Below are 24,030 nucleotides of genomic sequence, written 5' to 3' on the forward strand. Positions count from 1 at the left end.
GGGATGGGGGGAACTTTATATTTTTTTTATTTTGTTTATTTATTTACTCATTTTTTCTTCACTGTTGCGCCCTAAGATAGATTGAAAAGGATTGTATGCAATAAACTGCAACTTCTTTAGTTTTAAAAACTTGACTTCTTTGTATGGTCCCAGTCAGTCTCAACTACAAGCAGCACACCTGCAGTTCCCGGTGGGTTACGACACTCATGCCCTCTGAGTCGTTTAAATGGAATTTAGCAAACTCCAAGTGAGGGTTAGTGACTCTACCATTTAATATCTGAGTAATAGAGTTCTACTAAGATGGTTCTCCTACCTTGAGCAAGGGAAAGGTACAAAATAAATACAATGTTTTATTATTATTATCTCAGCAGAGAACTCTGAAGCTCTGTTAAAGAGATCAGTGGGTTATTGGTCAACTTCCTGACCATGGCCCTATTACCTGAGTAACCAGCTCTAGGAAGAGTCCTGTTGGTTTCAGACTTCTTCTGTTTCACCATTATTGAAGCCACTGTGCTTTTTTAAGCGGTTTTAAAATCCTTCCCTGTTTTATGCATCACCACAAGTTCATAACAGAAGTCTACAGGGAGTTCCTTGTGCTGTATGGCTTCTTTTTTCTCCTGTATGCAGTGTGAATTGTGAGACCTTCTATACACAGTTGTGTGTGCCTTTTCAAACAATGCCTAATCAGTTCAGTTTTTCACTGGTGAACTTCTTGACACATCTCAATTATAATTAAAGCAAACTGGATCCACCTGATCACAACTGAAATTATAGATTTCAGTTTTTAATTTAACTAGATGTGCAAACTTTTCTGGAAACACATTTTCACTTTGTCATCATGGGTTATTGGGGTAGATTGATTGGCAAAAATTGAAAATATATCCATTTAAAATTAAATCTACAACAAGCTAAAGTGTGTAGTAAGTGAAGGGGTCTGGATACTTTCTAAAGGCACTGTATGTATATAGCTAGATAAATAGATAGATCAAGAAAGTAACATAATCTTGTAAAAGATCTTATATAGTCCTAATTGTACTAAAAGTTCGCTGATGACACTGCTATCATGGGCTGCATGAGTGGGAAGGAGGAGGAGTATAGGAACCTAATCAAGGACTTTGTTAAATGGTGCAACTCAAACCACCTACAACTGAACACCAGCAAGACCAAGGAGCTGGTGGTGGATTTTAGGAGGCCCAGGCCTGTCATGGACCCCGTGATCATCAGAGGTGACTGTGTGCAGACCTATAAATACCTGGGAGTGCAGCTGGATGATAAATTGGACTGGGCTGCCAATACTGATGCTCTGTGCAAGACAGGACAGAGCCAACTATACTTTCTTAGAAGGCTGGCATCCTTCAGCATCTGCAATAAGATGCTGCAGATGTTCTATCAGATGGTTGTGGCGAGCGCTCTCTTCTACACGGTGGTGTGCTGGGGAGGCAGCATAAAGATGAGGGACGCCTCACGCCTGGACAAACTGGTGAGGAAGGCAGGCTCTATTGTAGGCATGGAGCTGGACAGTTTGACATCCGTGGCAGAGCGACGGTCGCTGAGTAGGCTCCTGTCAGTCATGGAGAATCCACTGCATCCACTGAACAGGATCTTCTCCAGACAGAGGAGCAGCTCCAGCTACAGACTGCTGTCACTGTCCTGCTACACTGACAGACTGAAGAGATCGTTCCTCCCCCATACTCTGGAGTATGTGAATTTCCCCTTGGGATTAATAAAGTATCTATCTATCTATCTATCTATCTATCTATCTATCTATCTATCTATCTATCTATCTATCTATCTATCTATCTATCTATCTATCTATCTATCTATCTATCTATCTATCTATCTAATCCTAAAGTGAACTATATTTACCAAGATGTGGACACTATGGGCCTTAAGAGGCTGTAGAATGGTTGGTTAGGCGCAGTAGAAGGCTGAACGATGGCCCTTTGAGTTACAGAGAGGTATGTTTTGTCCAGATATGAAAGTGTGAAGCTTTGTCCAATTGAGTGCTCCTGGAATTTTAAAAAGGTCTCCCATGAACCCCAAATTTAAGGGCCAAGACAGTATCTTACTTCACTGCTGATTTTAAAGGGTCAGTCTCTCCAGTGTTTATGCTGTGTTAATATACTATGGAAGATAAAGTGAGTGCAAGCACTCTTGTTGACTGCCCTGCCACATGTTATTGACCATAATACTTTCTTACAGGTTTTTGCGAAGTTGCAATATAAATCTGACATCTCTCCTCAATTTATTGTACAAAATAAGAAAAAAAAAAAACTCAGCCATAAATTGCATTTTATGATGGTATTGTATTTAGATTATTGTGATTTTTGCCTAATGAATGTCCTCTATTTTTTATTTTCATTGAAAATTGACATCCTATCTTTAATTCCAACTGTGTTTGTTGTCTGCCATGTTTTTCTCCCAAAGCTCCAATTGGATATGTGGGTAAACAGAATGAAGTATGGTGTCACACATGGTAAAAAAAACACATAAAATCTGAACATTCACACAAAATTGACATGCAGCATTACTTAAGTAAAGTCTACAGTCAAAGGCATGTGTTCCTACTGGTAAGGAAGGTGATAAGAGAGTATGAACTGAAGGAAAGGTGGGGAGAAGCTATTATTGCCATTTTGGCATGAAAATTCTGAGGGTGGGTCTGGACCACCATTTTCCTTTGTGTGTGTAGACTCTATGTTAACATTGATTTTATTTAATTACATAATACATGCTTTGGTTTTGCTAATGCCTACGTATAGACATGTAAGTTAGTATATAATTCTCATGTCCCAAAAAAAAAAAATTAAACAAACAATGGGATGCTAGGCCCAGGTCCATTACACCATCATTGTAATACCATCTGACATCATTACCTGAAAATATACTGCTATAAAATAAGTAAATTGAGAGCCTTGTAACCATCCACTGTCCAGGAAAATATATTTGCTATGAAATGTCTCAGCTGAAACAACAAAACCTCCATTTTAGATTTGAATGGGTTTGATGTGAAAAAGGAGAATAACACAGAAAGAACATGCAGACTACACACACTGCTTGACTCAAATATGAAACTCTGGGGATTCCCAGTAGCAGAGCTAGCCACTGTGTGACCAGGTTTTTGCTGCAGAAGTTGGCAAACCATTGAAAAAATTATTGGGTGTGTGCTTCTTTGAAACAGGGGAATCATACTGCTGGCCTCTTTCCCATAAAGTGGAAAAATTACTTTTTTCGTTGACGGCTTTTTCAGCAGTGGATGAAGTTGAACATGCTGCTGAGACCCATCAATGCAATGACTTGTCTTTAATGTGTTTTTACCTTTGGCTACTTTTGAGGGTGCAAATGATGGTGGACTTTTACTACATCTTCGCTGACTTAGATTTCATAGCAGCATAGATTCAAATGCATAAAAAAGTACAGTAATTCTAAAAATCAGGAGTCTTCTATAGCCTTCTAGCCTCAGGCTACACAACCACACACACCCACTCAAGATTAAATGGTGAACACTGTATGACCAATAGAGGTAGCCCACTTCAGTCAAAACAGACTTGCAACACCCAGTATACAGGCATCACAATTCCTTACAAAAGCAATATTTTCCAAAACAAGAAATTCTGAGCATATGATATAAAATTGGAAAATTTACATATTCACCCGGGCAGCTGTTCAGGTATTTAAACACACTCTTTGTTCTTCTGATCAGCTATGATTTATATGTCAAGTGTAAACGTTAAGCATCCTCAAGTTTAGCTAACTTATCACTAGCAATGATCTCCTATCCGTACAATAAACAGTAAAATGTCAAAGTCTGTCAGCAGGTTTCCTTTTAGGAAGATGTATAAAATGTGCGCATCCCACTTAAAAGTACGAGAAGAAGCAACTTGAAAAAAAGATGTCTGCACGTCATTTGTACTATGATTTCAATGAGAATGCAGTCTGGTTCAGAACAGGCGATTTGTTCTCAGCCATTGAATGAATGTGTTTAAAGCTTGCACAATAATACGGAAGTAAGGAATTGAAAAGTCTTCTATAAGAATTAGGATTTTCATTATATGCGTCTAAGTTACTAAAAACGAATCATTGTAAAATGCACCGAAGCACTGTAACTTTTATCACTATGTGTAGAGTGAGGTTACTAATGTTAATCAACTCTAACAAAGCTCTGTTCTGGTCAATTTCTTAAAAAGCAGCACATTTATTAAAGGCGCGGTTGTCTGAAAACTAACGGGTGTGGTTCATTTTTCCTATAGGTGTAGCCTGAGATTTGTATTATAAAGTTCAAAGTCTCCTATTCAAACCACTCCACCCACCAATAGACTCAGCCTGAGCATTTCACGTAACTTGTCAGTGTTTCAAGTATAAACAGAATATAGACGAGCACAGAAAGGCACCATAGTCAATAAAAAAGTGAATGTTTCACGTAAATTTATTAAATACAACATCGATTTTCATAATACTAGGTCTAGAATAGTGAAAAACAAAAATTCAATGATAGCAAAATCATTTTTCAGCGTGTCCTGAATGTTGTTTGTGGTTATGGAAGCTTATTTATGCTGAGTTGTTTTCGAAATACTGACAGAACTGTAGCACGTTATATTTCAGATAGGCAACATTTCTTTCACGTCTGGACAACATGAATTTCTTTCTCTAAACATTGGATTACAATCAATGAATAACATAACTGACAATTGACTTCTATACATTACTGTAATTAAGTGTTGTTGTTAAACTGCGCCTTGCGTATGTATAAATAAAATGTATTATTATTATTATTATTATTATTATTATTATTATTATTATTATTATACCGATAAAGGAAATTGGTATTGAACGTATATTATAATTTAAAAATGACATAATTGGGATGTTTAGCTTGAGATGTTTTGATTCGGCATAATTGTAAAATGGAATATAAAAACGGAATGAAACAGTTTGTTAACTTCAATGATGATAGAATTGCAGTTGTCTTCAGTAAGTTTTAAGAGAGAAACCTTACACTGGTCTATGCTCCTGACAGTTTTTCAAGGGTAAACGACAGACAGATGTTTTAGTTTTCTGAACCGTACGATCTGTCGGATTGCAGAGGACTGGTACGGGAGTCGGTTCGTGTTTCGCAGCCCAGCAGACTGCTAGCCAAACCCCCACCTTCAGTCAGTGTGGACTGTCTATCCCTAAATTTTCTGTTTGTTCTCTTTCCTTAAAGAATACCTGATTCAATTTAAATACGATAAAGTCATTTGAACATGCTGTTCATTTTAATACCCATCTTGAGGCTGGAATTTTCACAGTGGAATTACTTCCCCATCCACACCCCAAAAAAGGTATGGCGTTTACTAAATAAAACTTATCCACGAAAGTGTTTGTTTCTTACGAAAGTAATATTACCTTCTTTCCCTTGATTTTATTAAGTTCAGTTTTCTAGATACCGTGACGTCTGATAAATTTCAAAGACACTGTCCTTTGGTATTATTACGTTTAATTCCCTAGATACAGAGACGAGAGACATACAGTTCTGGGATGATCAGTTTAAAAGGCACCGCTGGGATTCGAACCCAGGATCTCCTGTTTACTAGACAGGCGCTTTAACCAACTAAGCCACGGCGCCATTATAAACAACCTTTTTCCATTCAAATTCTTATCTGTCTATCTATAACTGTATTTCAATTAGCTTGTTATATTTTTGGGTCAGGTAGACATTTGTGTGATAAGATTTGCAAACGATTAAGTGCTATGTAACTTTTCAACTGTCTTTTCATGATGAATATTAACAAAACTCATGAAAATTATCAATCAATAACCCCGGACACCGTAATGGTCCACCTTTGATAGATGTAATGAAATATCACAAAATACAAAATTCAGAACAAATCCTCGATAATCAAAAAAAAAAAAAAGTTCAAAACCTCAAATGGATATTCTAAGGGGAGTTTAATGAGCAATAATCGTATCAATAGCTGTGATGGCCGAGTGGTTAAGGCGTTGGACTTGAAATCCAATGGGGTTTCCCCGCGCAGGTTCAAATCCTGCTCGCAGCGAAGATTATGCTATTAATGCCGTCATTCAACAACCATCATCAAAAATACGTGAAGCATTTCCTTAATCTTAAATTTGCGCTTTCAATAACGTAGTGTCATTTCAATTTTACAACACACATACAATGGCTACTCTTTAACTTTACCGTTCTGGTTGAGCTTAAACTTGTATCACAGTGTTGCAAGTTAATTTGTTGCTCTGAGCACAGTATCTTAAACTATGTGCTGCGCTATTGTGTCGCTGATGGTCCTGACTCGCCGTTGTATTTAATAGGAATGAGCCGCGTACGGTTTATGAAATATCTCGCGATGACTTTCTTCGGGTTGTTTATGAAATCTGCTTCACTGTCGGCGGGGGACCCTAACCCTCCCTTCAAAGACAGCAAAGGCCGTGAAAAACAAAGTTTAAGAAAACCTGCGCTACAGCTTTACATCAAGGAAAACAAAAACTGCAGCAAAACAAAACATTCCTGTTTACTAATTATTTCGATTTTGTTGGAAACAATTCGATTCTCAATAAAAAATAACACAAAGTATATGTTTGAATATACCTAAAGAGCTTGAAAATGATTAATATTCCTTTTAATGCTGAAAAAGAGGAGTAAAGGGACTATTTCGGCCGTCAAGTATTCATACATAAGAATAAATATGAGTCATACAGTCAATGAATTTGACAGTCGTTTATTTGGAGGCATGGTACGTTTAGACTCCATTTATTTACATATCTTGCTCATATTAATCAAAGGGTTCATGTAACTTTCTTGATTATTTAGCCTGTTAACAAGCAAGCTTTACTACGCACAAGCACAGTTTTGTAAGCATGTAGACCGATGGAATATGTAATTCAAAACCAAACTTATACAAATACTGTGTCCGTGCAAAAATTATTTTCCTCTTATAGGCTACATTTGCCTGTTTCTTGATTTCCTGAGAAGCCTGCGGGTAAAGGGAGTCCGTTATCGCACCTTACCATCGGACGTCGGTTGTTCTTGGCTCTCGAGTGACCTCGTTAGCGTAGCAGTGGAGTACTCGATGTGTAGGAAGGCACACAGAGATGGTCACCCTAGTTTGTGGACTACTTGCTATTTTTTTTATAACACACCGGTGAATATACACCAGTGAGATACCCAAGAACACTCTCCTCCCTTCTACAGCTTCCCTCTCCTCTTTCATCTTGTCACTAAAGTTTATCAGAACTCCCTACCATAAACTACTTCATGAACTACATTCTTAATGAAACACGCAGATTAAGTTTCAGGGATGATCGCAGACGTGAAGAATGTAATATGAATTTTATTGCAATTTGGAAGTTGTTTGGAAAGATGCTCTCGATGCATCTAAGAAGATCTGAACGCTTCGAGCGCAAGTAACAGTACAGTAAGCTAATCTCATTCGTTAGTTACATTTGACTCGGCTCCTAAAGTATTTAGTATAAACACAGATAGACTGAAACAGACAGGGGCTTCAAAGACAACGGCAGAAAGCAATTGCATAACAAATTTCTGGAGAAACAAACAAACAAATAGCCACTACTTTAAGTCGCAGTTGACCAAACTGAAATATATATGGACAAGAGACGTTCGAAAAAGTTTCTGCACTTTCGTATTTTCGCTGGAAACTTAAGGCAGGAGGAGTAGTAATTGGGCATTAAAAAGTTGGCACGACGATGGGAAAATTGCATCGCAAAGGAAGGTGACTATGTAGAATAGTGATGTAATTTGTTTTTGAATCTTTTAATAAATAGACTTTAAAAAGTGCGGAAACTTTTTGAACGTAACTCGTACGTGAAGTAATGCAATAATACATCTTTGAGGATAAATTATTGGGTTGTAACGGTGGAAAAACACTTTCTAACTTGCATTAACCGAAAACTTTCGTACTTAAGGAGCGAACGAGCAACTGTTACTTCGGTTTCCCGAAAGGCATAAATCAGGAAAATAAAGTACAATGATGCTAACCCCGGCCTCCATTATGCCTTACATGTCAATTTAAAATAATCGATTGAATATATTTTAGTCATATAAACAGATTAATTGAAAGTGCCAAAACAAGGGAGGATTTAAAACACCGTCACATTAAAGTATTAATTAAGGAAAACCTTACACATATAAGGTGTGTAATGAATCTAAATAATATATGTGAGTTTCACTTTTTGAATTGAATTACTGAAATAAATTAACTTTTCGATGATATTCTAATTTATTGAGATGCACCTGTAAGCACCTAAGCAGACAACTTTGCTGTATTCCTCTGACTCAGTATACTAACTACAGTATAGACAACTATCACCTGCTCAAGAAGGAGACAATCCTTGACAACATATACTTCAAATAAAATCTTTCAGTTTTACCTTTTTTGCCCAAATGTACATGCATAATTTAATAGAAGTAAAAGTAGTAAAAAGTATCTGCCTACTCCTTTATCGTATTCATTTCCACATAAACAATATGAATAATAACACATCACAGGCAGTGTTTCTGGCCCAATGACTTAATTTAAATCCCCAACAAAAGGAGCTAAACAAAAAATTAAGCAAGACTTACTGTACATAGATGGTCAACCCTCCATCTCACTCTAGCTGGAAAAATTAATGTTGTTAAGATGAATATTCTTCCTAAGCTTCTTTTTTATTTCAAAATATTCCAATATACTGTACATTAATAAATCATTTTTCAAGCAACCAGATTCAACAACAACCTAATTTATTTGGAACTCAAAACATCCACGTATCCAAAGAGCGACCCAACAAATACCTAAGGCAGAAGGTGGCATGGCTCTACCTAACTTTCAGTTTTATTACTGGGCAGCAAACATACAAGCTATAAAAACCTGGACACAAATAGAAGAACATACACAGGCCTGGTCCACAATAGAAGTAATATCCTGTAGTACTTTTTTATATTCCCTGCTCGGTGCCCCAACAAATGTAAGTTATCGCCAATATACTAATAACCCAATTGTGCTTCACTCACTCAGAATATGGAACAAATGTAGAAAGCATTTTAAGACAGAGAAGCTTTTATCTGTGGCACCTCTGCAAGAGAACCACCTCTTTCAACCCTTGTAAACATATGCAGTTTTTAATATCTGGAAAAGATTTCTGACCTTTAAACATGATGGAGCAACTAAAGACTATATTGTTTGCATTGTGGATTGCAAGATTTGGGATTAAATTGCTTAGAGTTTTTTATATAGACAACATCTTTGCATCCTATGAACAATTACAATCCAAATTTAACTTTCCAGCTACACATTTCTTTCATTTTCTTCAAATTAGGAACTTTGTTAAACAGAACCTGCCCAATTTTCCTCATCTTGCAGCCTCCTCCATGCTGGAAAAAATATTGCTCAATTTCGAGGACTCAGACACCATCTCTGTAATATATAAAATTATTTTACAGTCCGTCCCTTTCAAAGATCCAAGCAGACAATGGGAAAAAGATCTCATAATCAATATATCAGAAAAGGAGTGGAAGGTAGCAATGCAGAGAATTCACTCGAGCTCCATATGCGCAAAGCATACAATCATTCAACTCAAAATAATATATCAAGCATATCTGTCTTGCTTAAAACTGTCCAAAATGTTTCCAGGTCAAGATCCAACCTGTGAATGCTGCATTCAAGTTCCAGCCTCACTGGGTCACATGTTTTGGGCCTGCAGCAAATTAACATCATTTTGGACCAAAATTTTTAATTACCTTTCAGACAGCCTTGGACTCACAATCCCTCCTAACCCATTAACAGCTGTGTTTGGTTTTATTCCAGATGGTCTTAAAGTGGAGAAGGACAAACAAACTGCGATTGCATTCACTACACGTTTGGCACGCAGACTTATTTTGCTCAACTGGAAGAACCCAAACTCTCCTCTTTTAAGTCAGTGGGAAACCGATGTTTTATATTATTTGAAATTGGAAAAAATCAGATTCTCAGTTAGAGGATCGGTACAGAATTTTTTCAAAACCTGGCAGGATCTAATCAATAATATTTTAGAATCAGCTCTGAAAGCACTGAGGAAGTAAATCTTTTCTCATTTCTTTTTCTTCTCCATTCATCTCTATTGCCCTTTTAAACTAATCAATTTAGGTATGTTTACGAGCTTTACGTTTTACTCTGTTGGCCATGCTCTCTTTCTTATGGGTGGGGGTTAATTTGTTTTCATCCTATTTTTTTTTTAAATTGATCTATTTGTATGGAATGATTACAATAAAATGAATGAATTTTTTTTAAAAAAGGAGCTAAACAAGTTTGTTGACAAACTGCTTTGCTACACTTCAAATGACCTGGAAAAACTCTGTAGAAGTTTGTCATCATAGAAGCAATGCTCTATGGAGTGGTAGACATCTTCACCCTGAGTACTACTGTTGAAAACATGAATCGTGGGGCAAATGTAGCACAGCAGGTGCTACATGTTGTACCAAAGGGTAAGATATGCCATTTGTACACATCACGTGGTGCACTGTGGTTCTTGTCACGCCAGAGGAATCATAGAACGGTTGTGTCCACTGGAAGGAGGCAGACTTTCTTGATCATACCTTTTATGTCAATACTATTCCCAAAAGCAATGAAGCACACCTAGCAAAATGGAGCCTAAGGTGCTCATTCAGAGTCTGACCTTTAAACATGAAGGAGCAACTAAAAACTATATTGTTTGCATTGTGGTGGAGTAAATAGCATGGGATGTACAAAGAGTTGCTACTTCTTTGTACACTCTTAAAATAAAGATGCCATTGTGGTTCTCCAGAGAGCATTGTCAAAAGGGAAGTGTTATTTCTTTAGATCTATAAAAGGCTCCATACAGTAAATAACCACAAATATATGGTAACAAATTAGTAAAATCCCAATGGGTCTTGATTTGAAAAGGACTTCTACTGCATAGAATAGCACAAACAAAGTCCAGGAACACTTTTGGCCAATCATTTCTAATAGAATCATGCAAAGTTTGTTTTCATACTCTTCGAAACCTGTACTCTCTACTTGTGCCAAACTCTTTAAGAAATGTTTAATTGTGCCAGTGGAAAAATACACTCACTGAGTAAATTCTTAGGATCACTTTACAAATAATGGATAGAACCTGATTTTTCTCTCAAAAAAGCCTCAGTTCTTACATGGTGCAGGTGGATTATCGTGCTGAAAGTAACCAGAAGAGGGGAATGCTGTTGCAATGAAAGAATACACATGGTCAGCAACAATGCTCAAATATAGGCTGTGGCATTCAAGCAATAACTAATTGGTATTAATGAGCCGAAAGTGTGTCAAGAAAATGTTCACCACACTATTACACCACCACCAAAAGCCTGGACCATTGACACAAGTCAGGGTGGGTCCATGGATTCATGCTTTTGGCATCAAATTCTGAGCCTACTATCTGTGTGTTTCGTCTGAAATCGAGATTCATTCTGCCATGCTATGTTTTTCCAGTCTTCAGCTGCCCAGTTTTGCTGAGCCAGTGGCCACTGCAGCTTCATCTTTTTATTCTTGGCTCACAGAAGTGGTACCAAACATGGTCTTCCACCTTTATATTCAATCCACATCAAGGTTCAACGTGTTATACATTCTGAGATGCTTTTCTGCTCATCACAGTTATACAGAGGAATTATCTGAGTTATCATAGCCTTTCTGTCAGTTTGCACCAGTCTGGCTGATCTCATTCTGTCATGAAAAAGGTTTTTTCCATCTGCAAAATGGCCACTGAACTGATATTTTTTGTTTCTTGCACCGTTATGAGTAAACTGTAGAGTCTGTTGTGTGTGAAAAACAGGAGATCAGCAGTTACAGAAATACTCAAACCAGTGTGTCTGGCACCAACAATCATAGCACAGTCAAATCAGTGAGATCATAATTTTTCTCCATTCTTGTGTTTGATGCGGTCATTACCGGAAGCTCCTGACCTGTATCTGCATGATTGTACGCAATGCACCACTGTCACATGATTTGCTGATTAGATAATAGCATGGATAAATAGGTGCACAGGTGTTTCCAATACTTTGTCCACTGAGTATATTTCTTTACATATTCACAAAATAGTTACTGGGACATTGCTTTGCCAATATCTTTTCAGGTATGGTATTATTGACAGCAATCAACAGTTATAGCACTCTTTAAAAGTTTTGTTTCTGGCCACCCCTGCTTATAAAAAAGGCTAATGTATCCCACACATAATATGTAGCACTATGGGACTCCTTGCCCATTCACACTCTACTCCTACCTTCCATTTAAAATTGGAAATCCCTCCCTGGCTGTGCAAAGACCTCACCTTTGGGGCAAAAATTGCTATACTGTACAGGTTCTGCAAGTTACAGTCGTGAGAAGGGTCTTTTAGAGCAACTAGTAATAATGAAGAGATGTCGTTCTGCTGATGATTAGTTAGTGATAACCCGTAAAGGCAACGCTTTAATTGTGAATAATAACAAAGGCACCGCTGGGATTCGAACCCAGGATCTCCTGTTTACTAGACAGGCGCTTTAACCAACTAAGCCACGGCGCCAACTACTCGGGTCTATTGGTGCTTTTTCAGTTGAACTAGTTTACATATCGGGTCTGCTTCGCGAACTGTCCAAATGATTTTACATCAGTGTGCTATTGTTAGGAAGCTCAGGTAAGATACCGAACACCGTCATATTTGGCTTACATTTGCATATATTTATTCAGCTGAGTTTTCATACAGAGAACAATGCAATCATTGTTTTTTATTTATACAGCTGCTGGATTAACAAATTAACTGAGACGCTCGGTGTGACACTGTGTCTTACCAGTACATCAAGGCATTCTTACATTCGAAAGATACACATATATCATTAATTAATTAACTTTCGTAAAACTGCCTTTTCGAGTTCACAGTTCTGATGGCTTGTGGGCCAACTCCATAACATCTGGCGCAAAACAGGAAAAAAATTGTCGACGTGAAGCCAGTCCATTTGAACCGAAGTTGCACCGAGACGAAGGACCCGTTATAGTTACGCTGATAAGACAGTGACGCTGATAAGTCAGGGGCACACGTTAGACCCTAAGGGAACCCTTTGGCAGCCAAATCTCGACATAAACCTGAAATTGTAAATACCAGGTTTTTTTTTTTTATTTAGACATTACGAGGGCTATAAGCAGTTACACCCGGCACGCTTGAGGCAGCAACAGTCTGCAACAGCGTCCAACACTTCTAAGCGCAATTCACCACCACTGAGTGTTTGCTGCCCTCTTGTGGTGTTACAACTAAATAATTCGCTAAATTAAAAAATTAAACATGTTTTTCGGACTCAAAAGTAAGAAATGAAATTAAAACGGAACCATAAAAATAAACGCATAATATTTATATAACGTCAACCCTTATTAATTAATAGGATTTTAACACCGCATACAAAATGTGGCCTGCTAAATGTTGCAGATGGTGCACAAGGGTAACTGTTACATACGCAACAGGCTAATGAGAGGATAGTTTTAATAAAAAGACTTAATCGAAATGATATATACGGCATAAAACGGACACAATGTAACTTTTCCACTGTTTTCCACGAAAATAGGTATAGCCTTCTCTCATGACGAATATAAACTATTTACCAAAAGTAAAAAAAGAGAGAGAGTGTGTTGACTATTAACCAACGCAATATAATAATAATAATAATAATAATAATAATAATAATAATAATAATAATCTGCGGTGGGTTGACGCTCTGCCCGGGGTTTGTTTCCTCCCTTACGCAATGTGTTGGCTGGGATTGGCTCCAGCAGACCCCCGTGACCCTGTAGTTAGGATATAGTGTGTTGGATAATGGATGGATGGATAATAATAATAATAATAATAATAAAGTCATAACCACAGAAGCATTTTCTCCTAATACCAAGCCTACGGTCATTTAATATTAAGTACTGTAGCGACCTCACCGTGACAGGATCGACAAAGAAGACACACAGCACTACAAAGAAGGGAAAAAAAGTACACGAATGTAAAAGCAAGACGAACAACTTTGAACTTGAACTATTTGCAGTAATCTCTCAACCTTATGACCCTGAGAGAAGTCACCAACGGACCAAACAAACTAAAATAAAAAAAAATACCTCCGGTTCCACATCTGTAACCCAACCCACGTACCAAGCTCAACTCCCCCTCCCACTCTTTCTTTGTTCCTCGAACCGTCCTAAAATCACAGTCCCCGCCACTCCGTTCAGAGTGCCGCCACTCATCTTCTTTTCTGTTACTGTCAATCAAACCCCCGTGGTTAGTCCTCCGCCCTCCCCGCTCGACCCAAAAGTCACTTTACCTCTGGGCTGCACTCTGGCCGGATCGCTACAGTACCATGGAGCGACTCTACGCATTGTTCACTGACTGCTCAAAAAATTCTTTATACAACTTTCAGTTATCTCAAAATGCTGCTGCAAGAATTATTACAAGAACAAGAAAACACGGACACATAACTAAATTTCTCAGCTTTTTACACTGCCTGCTGCATGGCTATGTTTTGGGCAGATTTCAAAATCCTCCCTTTAATATTTAAAGCCATAAATATCCAAGACTCTGCTTACTTATCTGAATGTATCATTACTCATAAACTAGAGGGTACATTAGGATCTCAAGATTCTGGTCTGCTTATGATTGCAGGGATTCATAAAATAGCAATGGGAAGTCAAGCTTTTAGTTACAGGGCCCCAAAACTGTAGTGTGGTCTGTCTGCTACTATTAGAGGTGCCCCTCCAATTTCAGCTTTCAATTCCCTGCTGAAGACTCACTACTTCATACCCTCAGCAAATCTGCTGATTAACGTTTCATACGGCATCTCTGTTGTTAGTTATAAGTACTAAAATATAAGTAATATGATATTTATAAACTGCTACTCACCTGCCCCATTCTGTTTCTCTTTTCAGTATTCTCATGTAGCACTTGGTGGCACTGCTCAACTACAAAGCTGTTTACCGACGAGAAGTCATCTCAGATAAAGGATCTCTGGAAACATGGATTAGAAGAGTTCTTTCATCAGATTGTCTGGTCCAACATTGACTCACCTGTGTCCAGTGGAGGGGAGGCGGTTTGTTGGTTGAGACCTCCAGGACTCTGACTGTGTCTGGCTTGTTGGAATTCTTTTCTACAATCTGGCAGTGGTTCTATAATTAGCTGATAGACAGGTATTGCTGTTTTTCATTTATGTTAATTAATTTCTACTTTGAATTTGATATATTTGAACAATTCTGTATCCTCATATGTGATAGTTCTGTATTAGTGGATGGTATCGTCTATTCTTGCATTTTGCCTTTTAGTCTGTACATTTCTATTGTATTTCTGAGGTGACTATGATAGACTTGCCATTGTGAATGAAAACACAGACTTTGTACATTATAATATTTTGGCAATAACTTGGAATTACATGACAAGCTGCAGGTTTCCTGGAGGAGGCCAGCTGTGTAGCCTGCAGGGCTGCAAAAGATAAGGGAAAATGAATGCTTAGCTGTAGACAGGAGTATGAGTGTCAATGAGGGCATGAGGCTGTAATTTATTAGAGTTAGAAATATGAGGCATCCTGTACATGGCCAATGTATGAGTTTTGTGGTTTAACAAATCAGCGAAACATTATGCTCTCTGATCAAGGTGCCTTTTCTTTTGTATTCTAATGAGATATTAAAATCTGCTATGTGAGCCGTGTAGGCACAAATAAGACTCTTTACTGACCATCCCTTCTTTTTTTCCATTAGCTGAAGGGACATCCCTTTTCACGAAAAGAAATAACACCTGCTTTGTTCTTTAGTGTGATTATTCACATCAATTAAATTTTCACCACACCATCTATCTCAGTGAAATGGAGTGCTTATGTTCTGTTTTGTGTATTGCATTTTTTGACACCCATCACATCCAACTTACCTGGAAGGGAGTCTCTCTCTGAATTGCCTTCCCAAAGTTTTTGCCATTATTTTTTGTACAAGATTTTTTTTTTGGGACATTTTTTCTTGTCTTCTTAGGGAGTCAAGGTTTGGGGCTGTCACCAAAAGGGCCCGTAAAAGCACTTTGACACATTCCTTGTGTGATATGGCTATACAAGAAATAAATTGTTGTTAAACACAAAGGTTCCTTAATGGCTCTTTATTGGGCTTTGTGGTACTTTGTAGAAGCATTGACTGATGAAGAACTATTTAATTCTGGGGAGGGTTCCTTTGGGTTTGAAAAGGTTCTTAATACTTTGGCAAAACAGCAATCTTTAATGTGTAGTAGGCTAACTAGCAGGGTACTAACAAATCAGGAAAATCTGAACTCAGCCTGCATTATTGTATGCAGAAAGAGTCTTTTTTAAATTATTAACCCATATGTATTTCATACATCTGCTATCATCTGTTCATTGTTATTTACTGTATGGAGCATGTCACAGATCTAAATAAACAAATGTTCTTTTTAGAACCTTTTTGTGGATGGTTAATTAGAGAACCAACAATGGTTCCCCTATGGCATCACTGTACAGAAACACTCTGGCGCCTTGATTTGGAGTTAATTGCTCTGATTCCTATCGCTCTGTTAATTTACACGAGGATATGTTATCAAGAGGGAGTGCTGGCAACCTAAAGTAAATCTGTGAAGTGACCACCGACATGTGTTGCCAAGATACACTTGGACACCATTGGCTTGATTATATACCATATTGCACACGCATGATTCATGACTATATTTGCTGTGTCTTGTATTGAACCAATTTGCCAGATATTGTACTAAAATACACAACTCCACCTCAAGAGCATGTAAAATGAAATAACCAAGTTAAAAATATATTAGTGCATACATTTCCCCCGGGGTGGATTAACTAGATTGAGAGATCAGAATATAATTCCTATTAATACAAGATCTATTCCTTCCCATTCTGCACCATACCTTCAGGTAATAAGCATGAAATTTAAAACATAGACATGCACTAAAATGGGAAAGGAGTTATATAAATGAAAAGTATATTATTATTATTAAAATGCCACAAGCCATAAAAACGTTCAGTATGAAACAACAATCTGGCATTTAGATCAATCATATGGTAATAACAACAGGAACTAAAGGAATAACCAGTGTGAGTCAGGTGTAAACTCAACAGCAAGAGAAACATGGCTACTTATACTAAACAGTGGCAAGTCACCTAACAGCATCTACAAAACCTTATGTGAATGCACAACACCAGTGGTTCTCAACCTGTAGGGCGGGGCCCCCCCACCCCCCCCCCCAGGGGGGTGCGAAGTAACAAAAAGGGGGGGGCGAAGATGTGAAATAAAGAAAACAAGAATCAAGAATATGAAAAAAAAAACATCTGTTGAAACCAAAGCAAATAAACTTAAACTACATTCTGATACTAGAACAATAAATGCAGAGTTAGATAAATGTCGATTAAAGTTAAGTAGGTATAATAAAATATGCACCTACATTTCAAAAAAATATTAGGGGGGCGCGATTAAAACTGTTATGAAAACTTTTAAATACTTAAAGGTTAAGAAACGCTGCACAACACAATATACATAGACCTACATTTAGAAGGTTTTTCTTTTGGGTTTCTTGGTAGTGACATCCTCTGGGATTTCTGTGAATTCTAGTTTTCCTTTTCAAGGGATAGCATTGTCAGACTGTTGAGTTTATCCCAATACATAACATTTTTATATTCCTATTTCATTATTATTTCAAACAAAGCCTGCTTGAAAAAAGTGCGCTCTCCACTACCATTAGTGACAGTTAATCTAGGATGGACTGGGATAGAAAAATATTATTTGAAAATAAAGCAGCCTAGTATTAAAACTGACAAAGAGGCTGTACAGATGGTCCACTGTCTCTGAAACATCTTCAACTGCTTTGTTCTCTGGCCTCTCACCAGTTGAGTTCTTCAGAACTTTTCTTTACTGGATTAATGTCTGCCATGTAGTGAAATTAGGCTTTAGTCCTGACTCAGCCTCTTTTCACTAGTTGCTAACTAATGGTGATTCAACGTAATATATGTCTGAAAGCTGAGACTCTTGTAACATAAGCAAAAAAAAAAAAAACAATTCAGATCATCGAAGAACACTTAAACACATAACACCGGAGGAAGTAAAATCAAAGAAAGTTCTGTTAACCATGATGTCATCTTGTTAATATTAGACATTAACTCTGTAGTCTTCATTTTTCAACTTACCTTGCACCTCTGTGGCAGCAGCTTCATAAATCATTTAAAACTTCTATTCTTTTCAGTGAGATGTCTTGATAGGTGGTCATAGTAGACAGGCTGCTGAGCTGGTGTCTTCTACACACTGACTCCTCTGCAGGTGTTTACTCATAAATCACTTATTTTCTTACAAAGATTTGTTTCTCCTTGAAGTGATTCAAACTTCTCCCCCCTTCTTACTGTGGTCAATTTAATTGACTGGACAGGATTAGGAAAGGCATAGAACTGTCTACATAAGGTCCCACAGTTAATGATGTGTATCAGATTAAAAACAAGGCCATAAACTCAAATGAATTACCCGCAGAGCTTAGAGACAAAATTGTGTTGAGGCACAACTGTGGAGAAGGCTGCAAAACAAAAAAAATAAAAGAAAAAAGAAAAAAATACTATATCATTGAATATTCACAAGAGGTGAGAAGGCTCCATAATTCTTAAATGGAACAAGTTTAGAACAACCACAACTCTTCCTAGAGCTGGTTATTTGGCCAAACTTAGAAATCATTGGAGAAGGTAAGAGAGGTGACCAAGAACCTGATGGTCACTCTGGCTGAGGTCCAGAGAACCTGTGTGGTGATGGGAGAAAGTTTAAGATAAACAATCATCACTGCAGCAGTACACCTATCTGGGTATTATGACAGAGTGAGCCACACAAGACTCTCCTCATTTAAAGATATCCAGAAGTCTGCCTGGAGTTTGCAAAAAAAAACAAAAAAAACAAAACAAAACACCTAGAAGACTCTCAGACTGAGAGAAACAAGATGTGATGTGTGTGATGAAACCAAGATTAGCATCATTTCTTTGACATTTTGTACTTTGAGTTGTATCCAGTGTATGAAAATTTGCTAAAGAAATAAATGTTGGTCAATAAAAGGAGAAAACAAGATATAAAGGAGCAGATTACTAAGCAAAGGTTTTCCATGCCTTGTTTGCACTCACTTGAAACTCTCTATTCATTTATTTATTTAGTCTGGATGAAACCAGGCACCACTCATCACCTGTGTAACACCATTTCAACAGTGAAGAATGGTGGTGGAAACTTCACGCTGTGGGGTTGTTTTCATCGGCAGGGACTGGGAGACTACACAGGGTTAAGAGAAAGCTAAATGGAGCAAAGGACAGAGATATCCTTAATGAATACCTACTCCAGAGCTCTCCGGACCTTAGACTGGGCTGAATGTTTACCCTCCAACAGGACAATAACATAAAGCAAAAACAACACAGGAGTGATTTAGGGACAGCTCTTGGAATGTCCTTGGATTGCCCAGCTAATCTAACCTGGCAGAGTTTAATAGAATTTGCAGAGAAGAATGTCAGAATGGCTTGTTGCATCATACCCAAAGAAATCCAGATACAAGAAGACTAACAGAGGTGCTGCAACTAAGCAGTAAGTAAAGGTTCTGAATATTTGTGTCAATGAGAAATTTTAGTTTTTATTTTTAGTAAATGTGCAAAAAAAGCTTGGCAAAGTATATTATTCTGCAGAATGTTACAAACAGGGTGAAGCAAGAGAGCAAATGCCTGTAAGCCCCTCACTCCATTGACTTGGGTATGTGTTGCCAGTGATTGCCGAGTTGGAGAAACTGAGTGCAGGTTGTCCAGTAAGGCAGTGCAATGATTTTACATTGAGCCATTAGTAAGAAACTATGGACATCTGGGCTTGTGTGGATGTGTTTAAATATGTCTGATTGTCTTTTGTTTAAAAAAGGGTTTGGAAAATTAATGGATGTTACACAACTAAATTTGAAGTTTATCTGTAGCCTGCTTTTTTAAGGAAAACTCTTGAAAAATGGTTTTTCAACAGTTAAATGATTAAATAAAAATCTTATTCTTAATAAGTTTCAGTCAGGTTTTAGACTAAGTAATAATAATAATAATAATAATAATAATAATAATAATAATAATAATTCTTTGCATTTATATAGCTTTTCTCACTACTCAAAGCACTGAGCAATTGCAGGTTAAGGGCCAACTGTTGAGTCAACTGGAATTTTATGTATGTTATGATCATAGAATCAGTTATCATTACAATGATTAGAGACATCCTTTCATCCATTTTCTGCCACTTTTCTGGGTACAGGTTGTGGGGACAGCAGTCTAAGCACCTTTTCCAACTCCTCTGGTGATATACTGAGGTGTTCCCAATCCAGTCGAGAGATATAATCACTTCCCTGTGGTCTTTTCTCAGTTGGACATGTTGGACATGCCCAAAACACCTCCCCAAGGAGGTGTCCATGAAGCACCCAAATCAGATACCTGAACCACTTTAACTGGCTCCTTTCCGTGTGGAGGACTAACAGCTCTAGTTTGAGCTTCTGCTGAATGTCTGTGCCTCTCATCCTATATCTAATGCTGAGCCTAGACATCCTACGACCGAAACACATTTCTGCCACTCATATCCATGATCTAGTTCTGTCAGTCACAACCCACAGCATTACTGCAGACACCGTTTCGATCTGCCTGTCAATGTCCAATTTCCTTCTTCTATCTCTCATGAACAAAATCCTAAGAAACTTGAATTTTTCCGTGTGAAGCAGCCTCACATCCCTTTTTCCACAAAAAAAACATGATCTCAGACTTGGTGGTGATGATCCTAATCCCAGCCACTTCAGACTCAGCTGCAATACACACCAGTATGTGTATAAGGTTACAGCTCGATGAAACCAACAGACCACATCATCCACAAAAATTAGAGATGCAATCCTGAGGCTGCTGAATGGGACACCTGACAATCCTTGGCACCACTACTGACAATGTGTTTTGCTGAAAGGATCGTCTTTCAGGCATATAAAACAGGGAAGTATTAAATATAAGATATTCAACAAACTCTATATGTTTGGCTATGTGGAACTGAAAGTTGCTTTGGGCAGGACATATAATATTGTTTGTTGATCTATCAGTCCTCTAAACCCACTTATCTAGGGCAGGGAGCAGCTGGAGCTTATCCTAGTAACCAATAAGCGCAGGCAGGAGCAATCTCTGGACAAAGACACATTGCAGGGTGTACACAAAAACACACACACACACATCAGGGAATGATTCACATAACCATCTTTGGACAGAGGGAAGTATCTGCAGCAAACCCTGCACAGACCCAAATTCAAAATTCCTGCAGGCAGCATCTGGGACGTGACCCCCCACCAGACTCTTTACTATGAGGCAGAAGTGCAACTGTGAGTCCAACACAATGTACTGTGTGCATAATTACTTGAATAATATATTTATATTAACTGTGCCCTTAAAATTAAGGAAAACTACCCTTTATATGCATATTATTTCAGTAAACATAGTGCATCAATTTTGGAGAGGGGGCAGGCTCCTTTGGCCTTCTTTAAACTCCACCAAATATAAGTAATACCTCAAGTTCACATTCACTGAATTTTCTCTGTTCTCCCACGGTTTGAAATTAAAAATGTCACTCAGGAACATGGCCACATTTATATGATGACTAGTTCCTGAATATTCAAAAAGGGTATTTTTAACACCATACATGGTTACTGGTTGGAGGTGATAAGCATTAGCCGAAAGTATGTACAGCATGGTATTTAGTTCATTTGAGATTTACAAAGGAAGTTGTTTTTCCAAACTTGATATTTTTATATTTTTTGTGCATATGAAATTTTTGCCTTTCTAATATAAGCAAAATTTAAGTATTTAATCAAAAAGGTCCAAATCAGTGTTCATAAAACAGAAAATTAAAAAGGTACTCACAAAAATGACAAAGAATTTACATTCCAGAAAACATGAGCAGATTCAAATGCCTCAGCTTCAGCATTCACACTTTTGCAGGCTTACATTACATAGGCCTGGCGAGCGGTCTCACAGTGGCACCAACAGCAGGCTCCACATCCTTATTCTCAACATAAGTGGATAAGGAATATAAAACAGCAAATAACATTAATTAAACAGGAATACAAAATAAAAACATAAAGATAAAGGCACAAAATATGTGTGTATTAAGATCGTAAGATGTCTGTCTATTTAAGATTCCAAGGATTAATAAAATAACAGTGGTAGGCTGTTTTTAGTTACAAGGCCTTGAAGCTGTGGAACCACCTGCCTGGTTCTAAAAGAGATGCAATTTCAGTCCCAGGCTGAACACTCTTGAAGACACTCTGCACTGTTTTAGTCTAGCATACCCTAACTAGAGCTGCTGTGTAGCTGTGCATGCTGCATCTTTGTTTGTTAGTCATTTCAAAAAAATATAAGGAATATGATACTGATAAACTGTTACTAACCCTCTTCGGGTTTCTTTCTTTTCTATGTATCCTGATATGGCGTTGGTGCCACTGTTCAACTGCTAAGCAGTTTAACTGCATGTAGAAAGACATCTGAGAAACTGGGAGCCTTGGAATCAATATATGAAATATATTCTGTCGTCAGATTAGATGGCCCAGCATAGTAGAATACCCAGGAGGGGTGGGCGGCCAGTTAGCTGAGCTCTCCAGGATGTTATCTCTAGACATTGACTATTATAATTGACCATACACCCCGCAGAGGTATGTTTCTCCCAGGGATGCTAATGAGTGGAATTTTTGTTTTCTTTTCCTCCATTATCAAATAATTAAGGGACAAATCTTGTTGGGCTTCATTTATGTTAATTCGTTTCAAAACACTTTGATTTCCTGCATGTTTAAACAAAAATGTGTCTTTTTGTGTACTGTTTATGTAATTAGTAATTTGTAATGCTTGTATTTATATTTACCTGTGAACATGTTACAGTGGTCTATACCTACAACTGGTGAGGAGTGCAATACAAAAATACTCTTAATTGAATTGAACAAATCATTTGTTAAGGTCTTATTACATAAGAGTAAATAAGTGATAGATGCATTTTTACAGTACCTAAACTAAAGTGTTACCAGTCAATGATAAATTACAAAAGGTATGGGACTGAAACATTTTAGATATATTAATTACAATGTAATAAAAAACAATAACATTAAAAATAAAAAGTAAAGAAACTAGAGCCAAGTATGAAATTCTATCTGTGCCATAACAGTTTTGACATTCATTTTCTACCACTACAAGCTGCAGAAATACAGTAATAAAGATTATAAGAGTGAAATATTAAATCAAGTAAACAACTGAACATTGTATGTACAATTCTTTTCCTTCCATTCGAAATAAAACTGCATATCAGTTTTCAATAATTGTGCTTTTTATTTACCAAAGAATATATTTTTGAGTCTGTGTTTTTGTAATACCTGCAGTAACTGAATGCCTTTTTTCACTGTTTGAAACAAGCCTGTTTCCTTATTGAACAATACTCCTAAAGCTAAAATCGCTTAGCTCACGAGGAGGAAGTAATGGCTAAGTTGACACTGCCTGGTTATCACTGCTGTGTGGGTTGATTGGGAGGATGATTTGCAACATTAGCAGAAGAGACACAATGCACCCATTATGAAGACACATGCTGCTGTGCTTCAGAAGTGACAATATTTAATGCAAAAATATATAAAAGAATATCAGGAAGATCCAAGTCAAACTGCAATTGACATCAAACAGGACCAGACAAATAGAAAAGGTAGGATTTGATCTGCCTCAGTTACTTGTACAAAAGAGACTAATTTAAAGCTTTAAAATACAAGGTAAGCTTACAAATGGAAAGAAAATGCAAGCTGAATGCGCAGACTGTAGAAGGAACTTCATTTGCATTCTTCTATATTTATTTTCTGTGATCTACAGTATATGCTATTTCCTTTACTGGAAATATTATTATGTGGGCTGTATATAGTAATCAGTGTTATTCATGTACAGTAGTATTATAAGAGATAAAATAGTAGTTAACACTTGCAATTAACAGTATTGAATGAAGTGAAGTTTAAATGACTATTTACAAGACATACTTCAAGAAAATACAA

General features: G+C 37.4%; 1 protein-coding gene and 3 non-coding genes across 4 annotated transcripts in view; 2 read left to right on the forward strand and 2 right to left on the reverse strand.

Moving 5' to 3' along the window:
* Positions 1–5,528: 5,528 nt before the first annotated feature.
* trnat-agu lies at positions 5,529–5,602 on the reverse strand. The gene has a single exon. It is a non-coding gene; the product is annotated as a tRNA-Thr (tRNA).
* A 348-nt stretch (positions 5,603–5,950) lies between these two features.
* trnas-uga lies at positions 5,951–6,032 on the forward strand. Its single transcript has one exon. It is a non-coding gene; the product is annotated as a tRNA-Ser (tRNA).
* Positions 6,033–10,347: 4,315 nt separating this feature from the next.
* Positions 10,348–24,030, forward strand: part of LOC120526474 (polyunsaturated fatty acid lipoxygenase ALOX15B-like) — a 63,497-nt gene continuing 49,814 nt past the window's right edge. The window contains exon 1 of the mRNA XM_039749640.1: positions 10,348–10,450. Within this exon, the coding sequence (XP_039605574.1) occupies positions 10,348–10,450 (103 nt within the window). The remainder of the gene's footprint in view (positions 10,451–24,030) is intronic.
* On the reverse strand, positions 12,440–12,513 carry trnat-agu. Its single transcript has one exon. It is a non-coding gene; the product is annotated as a tRNA-Thr (tRNA).

Source organism: Polypterus senegalus, chromosome 3, assembly GCF_016835505.1.
Source record: "Polypterus senegalus isolate Bchr_013 chromosome 3, ASM1683550v1, whole genome shotgun sequence".
Taxonomy (NCBI): Eukaryota; Metazoa; Chordata; class Cladistia; order Polypteriformes; family Polypteridae; genus Polypterus; species Polypterus senegalus.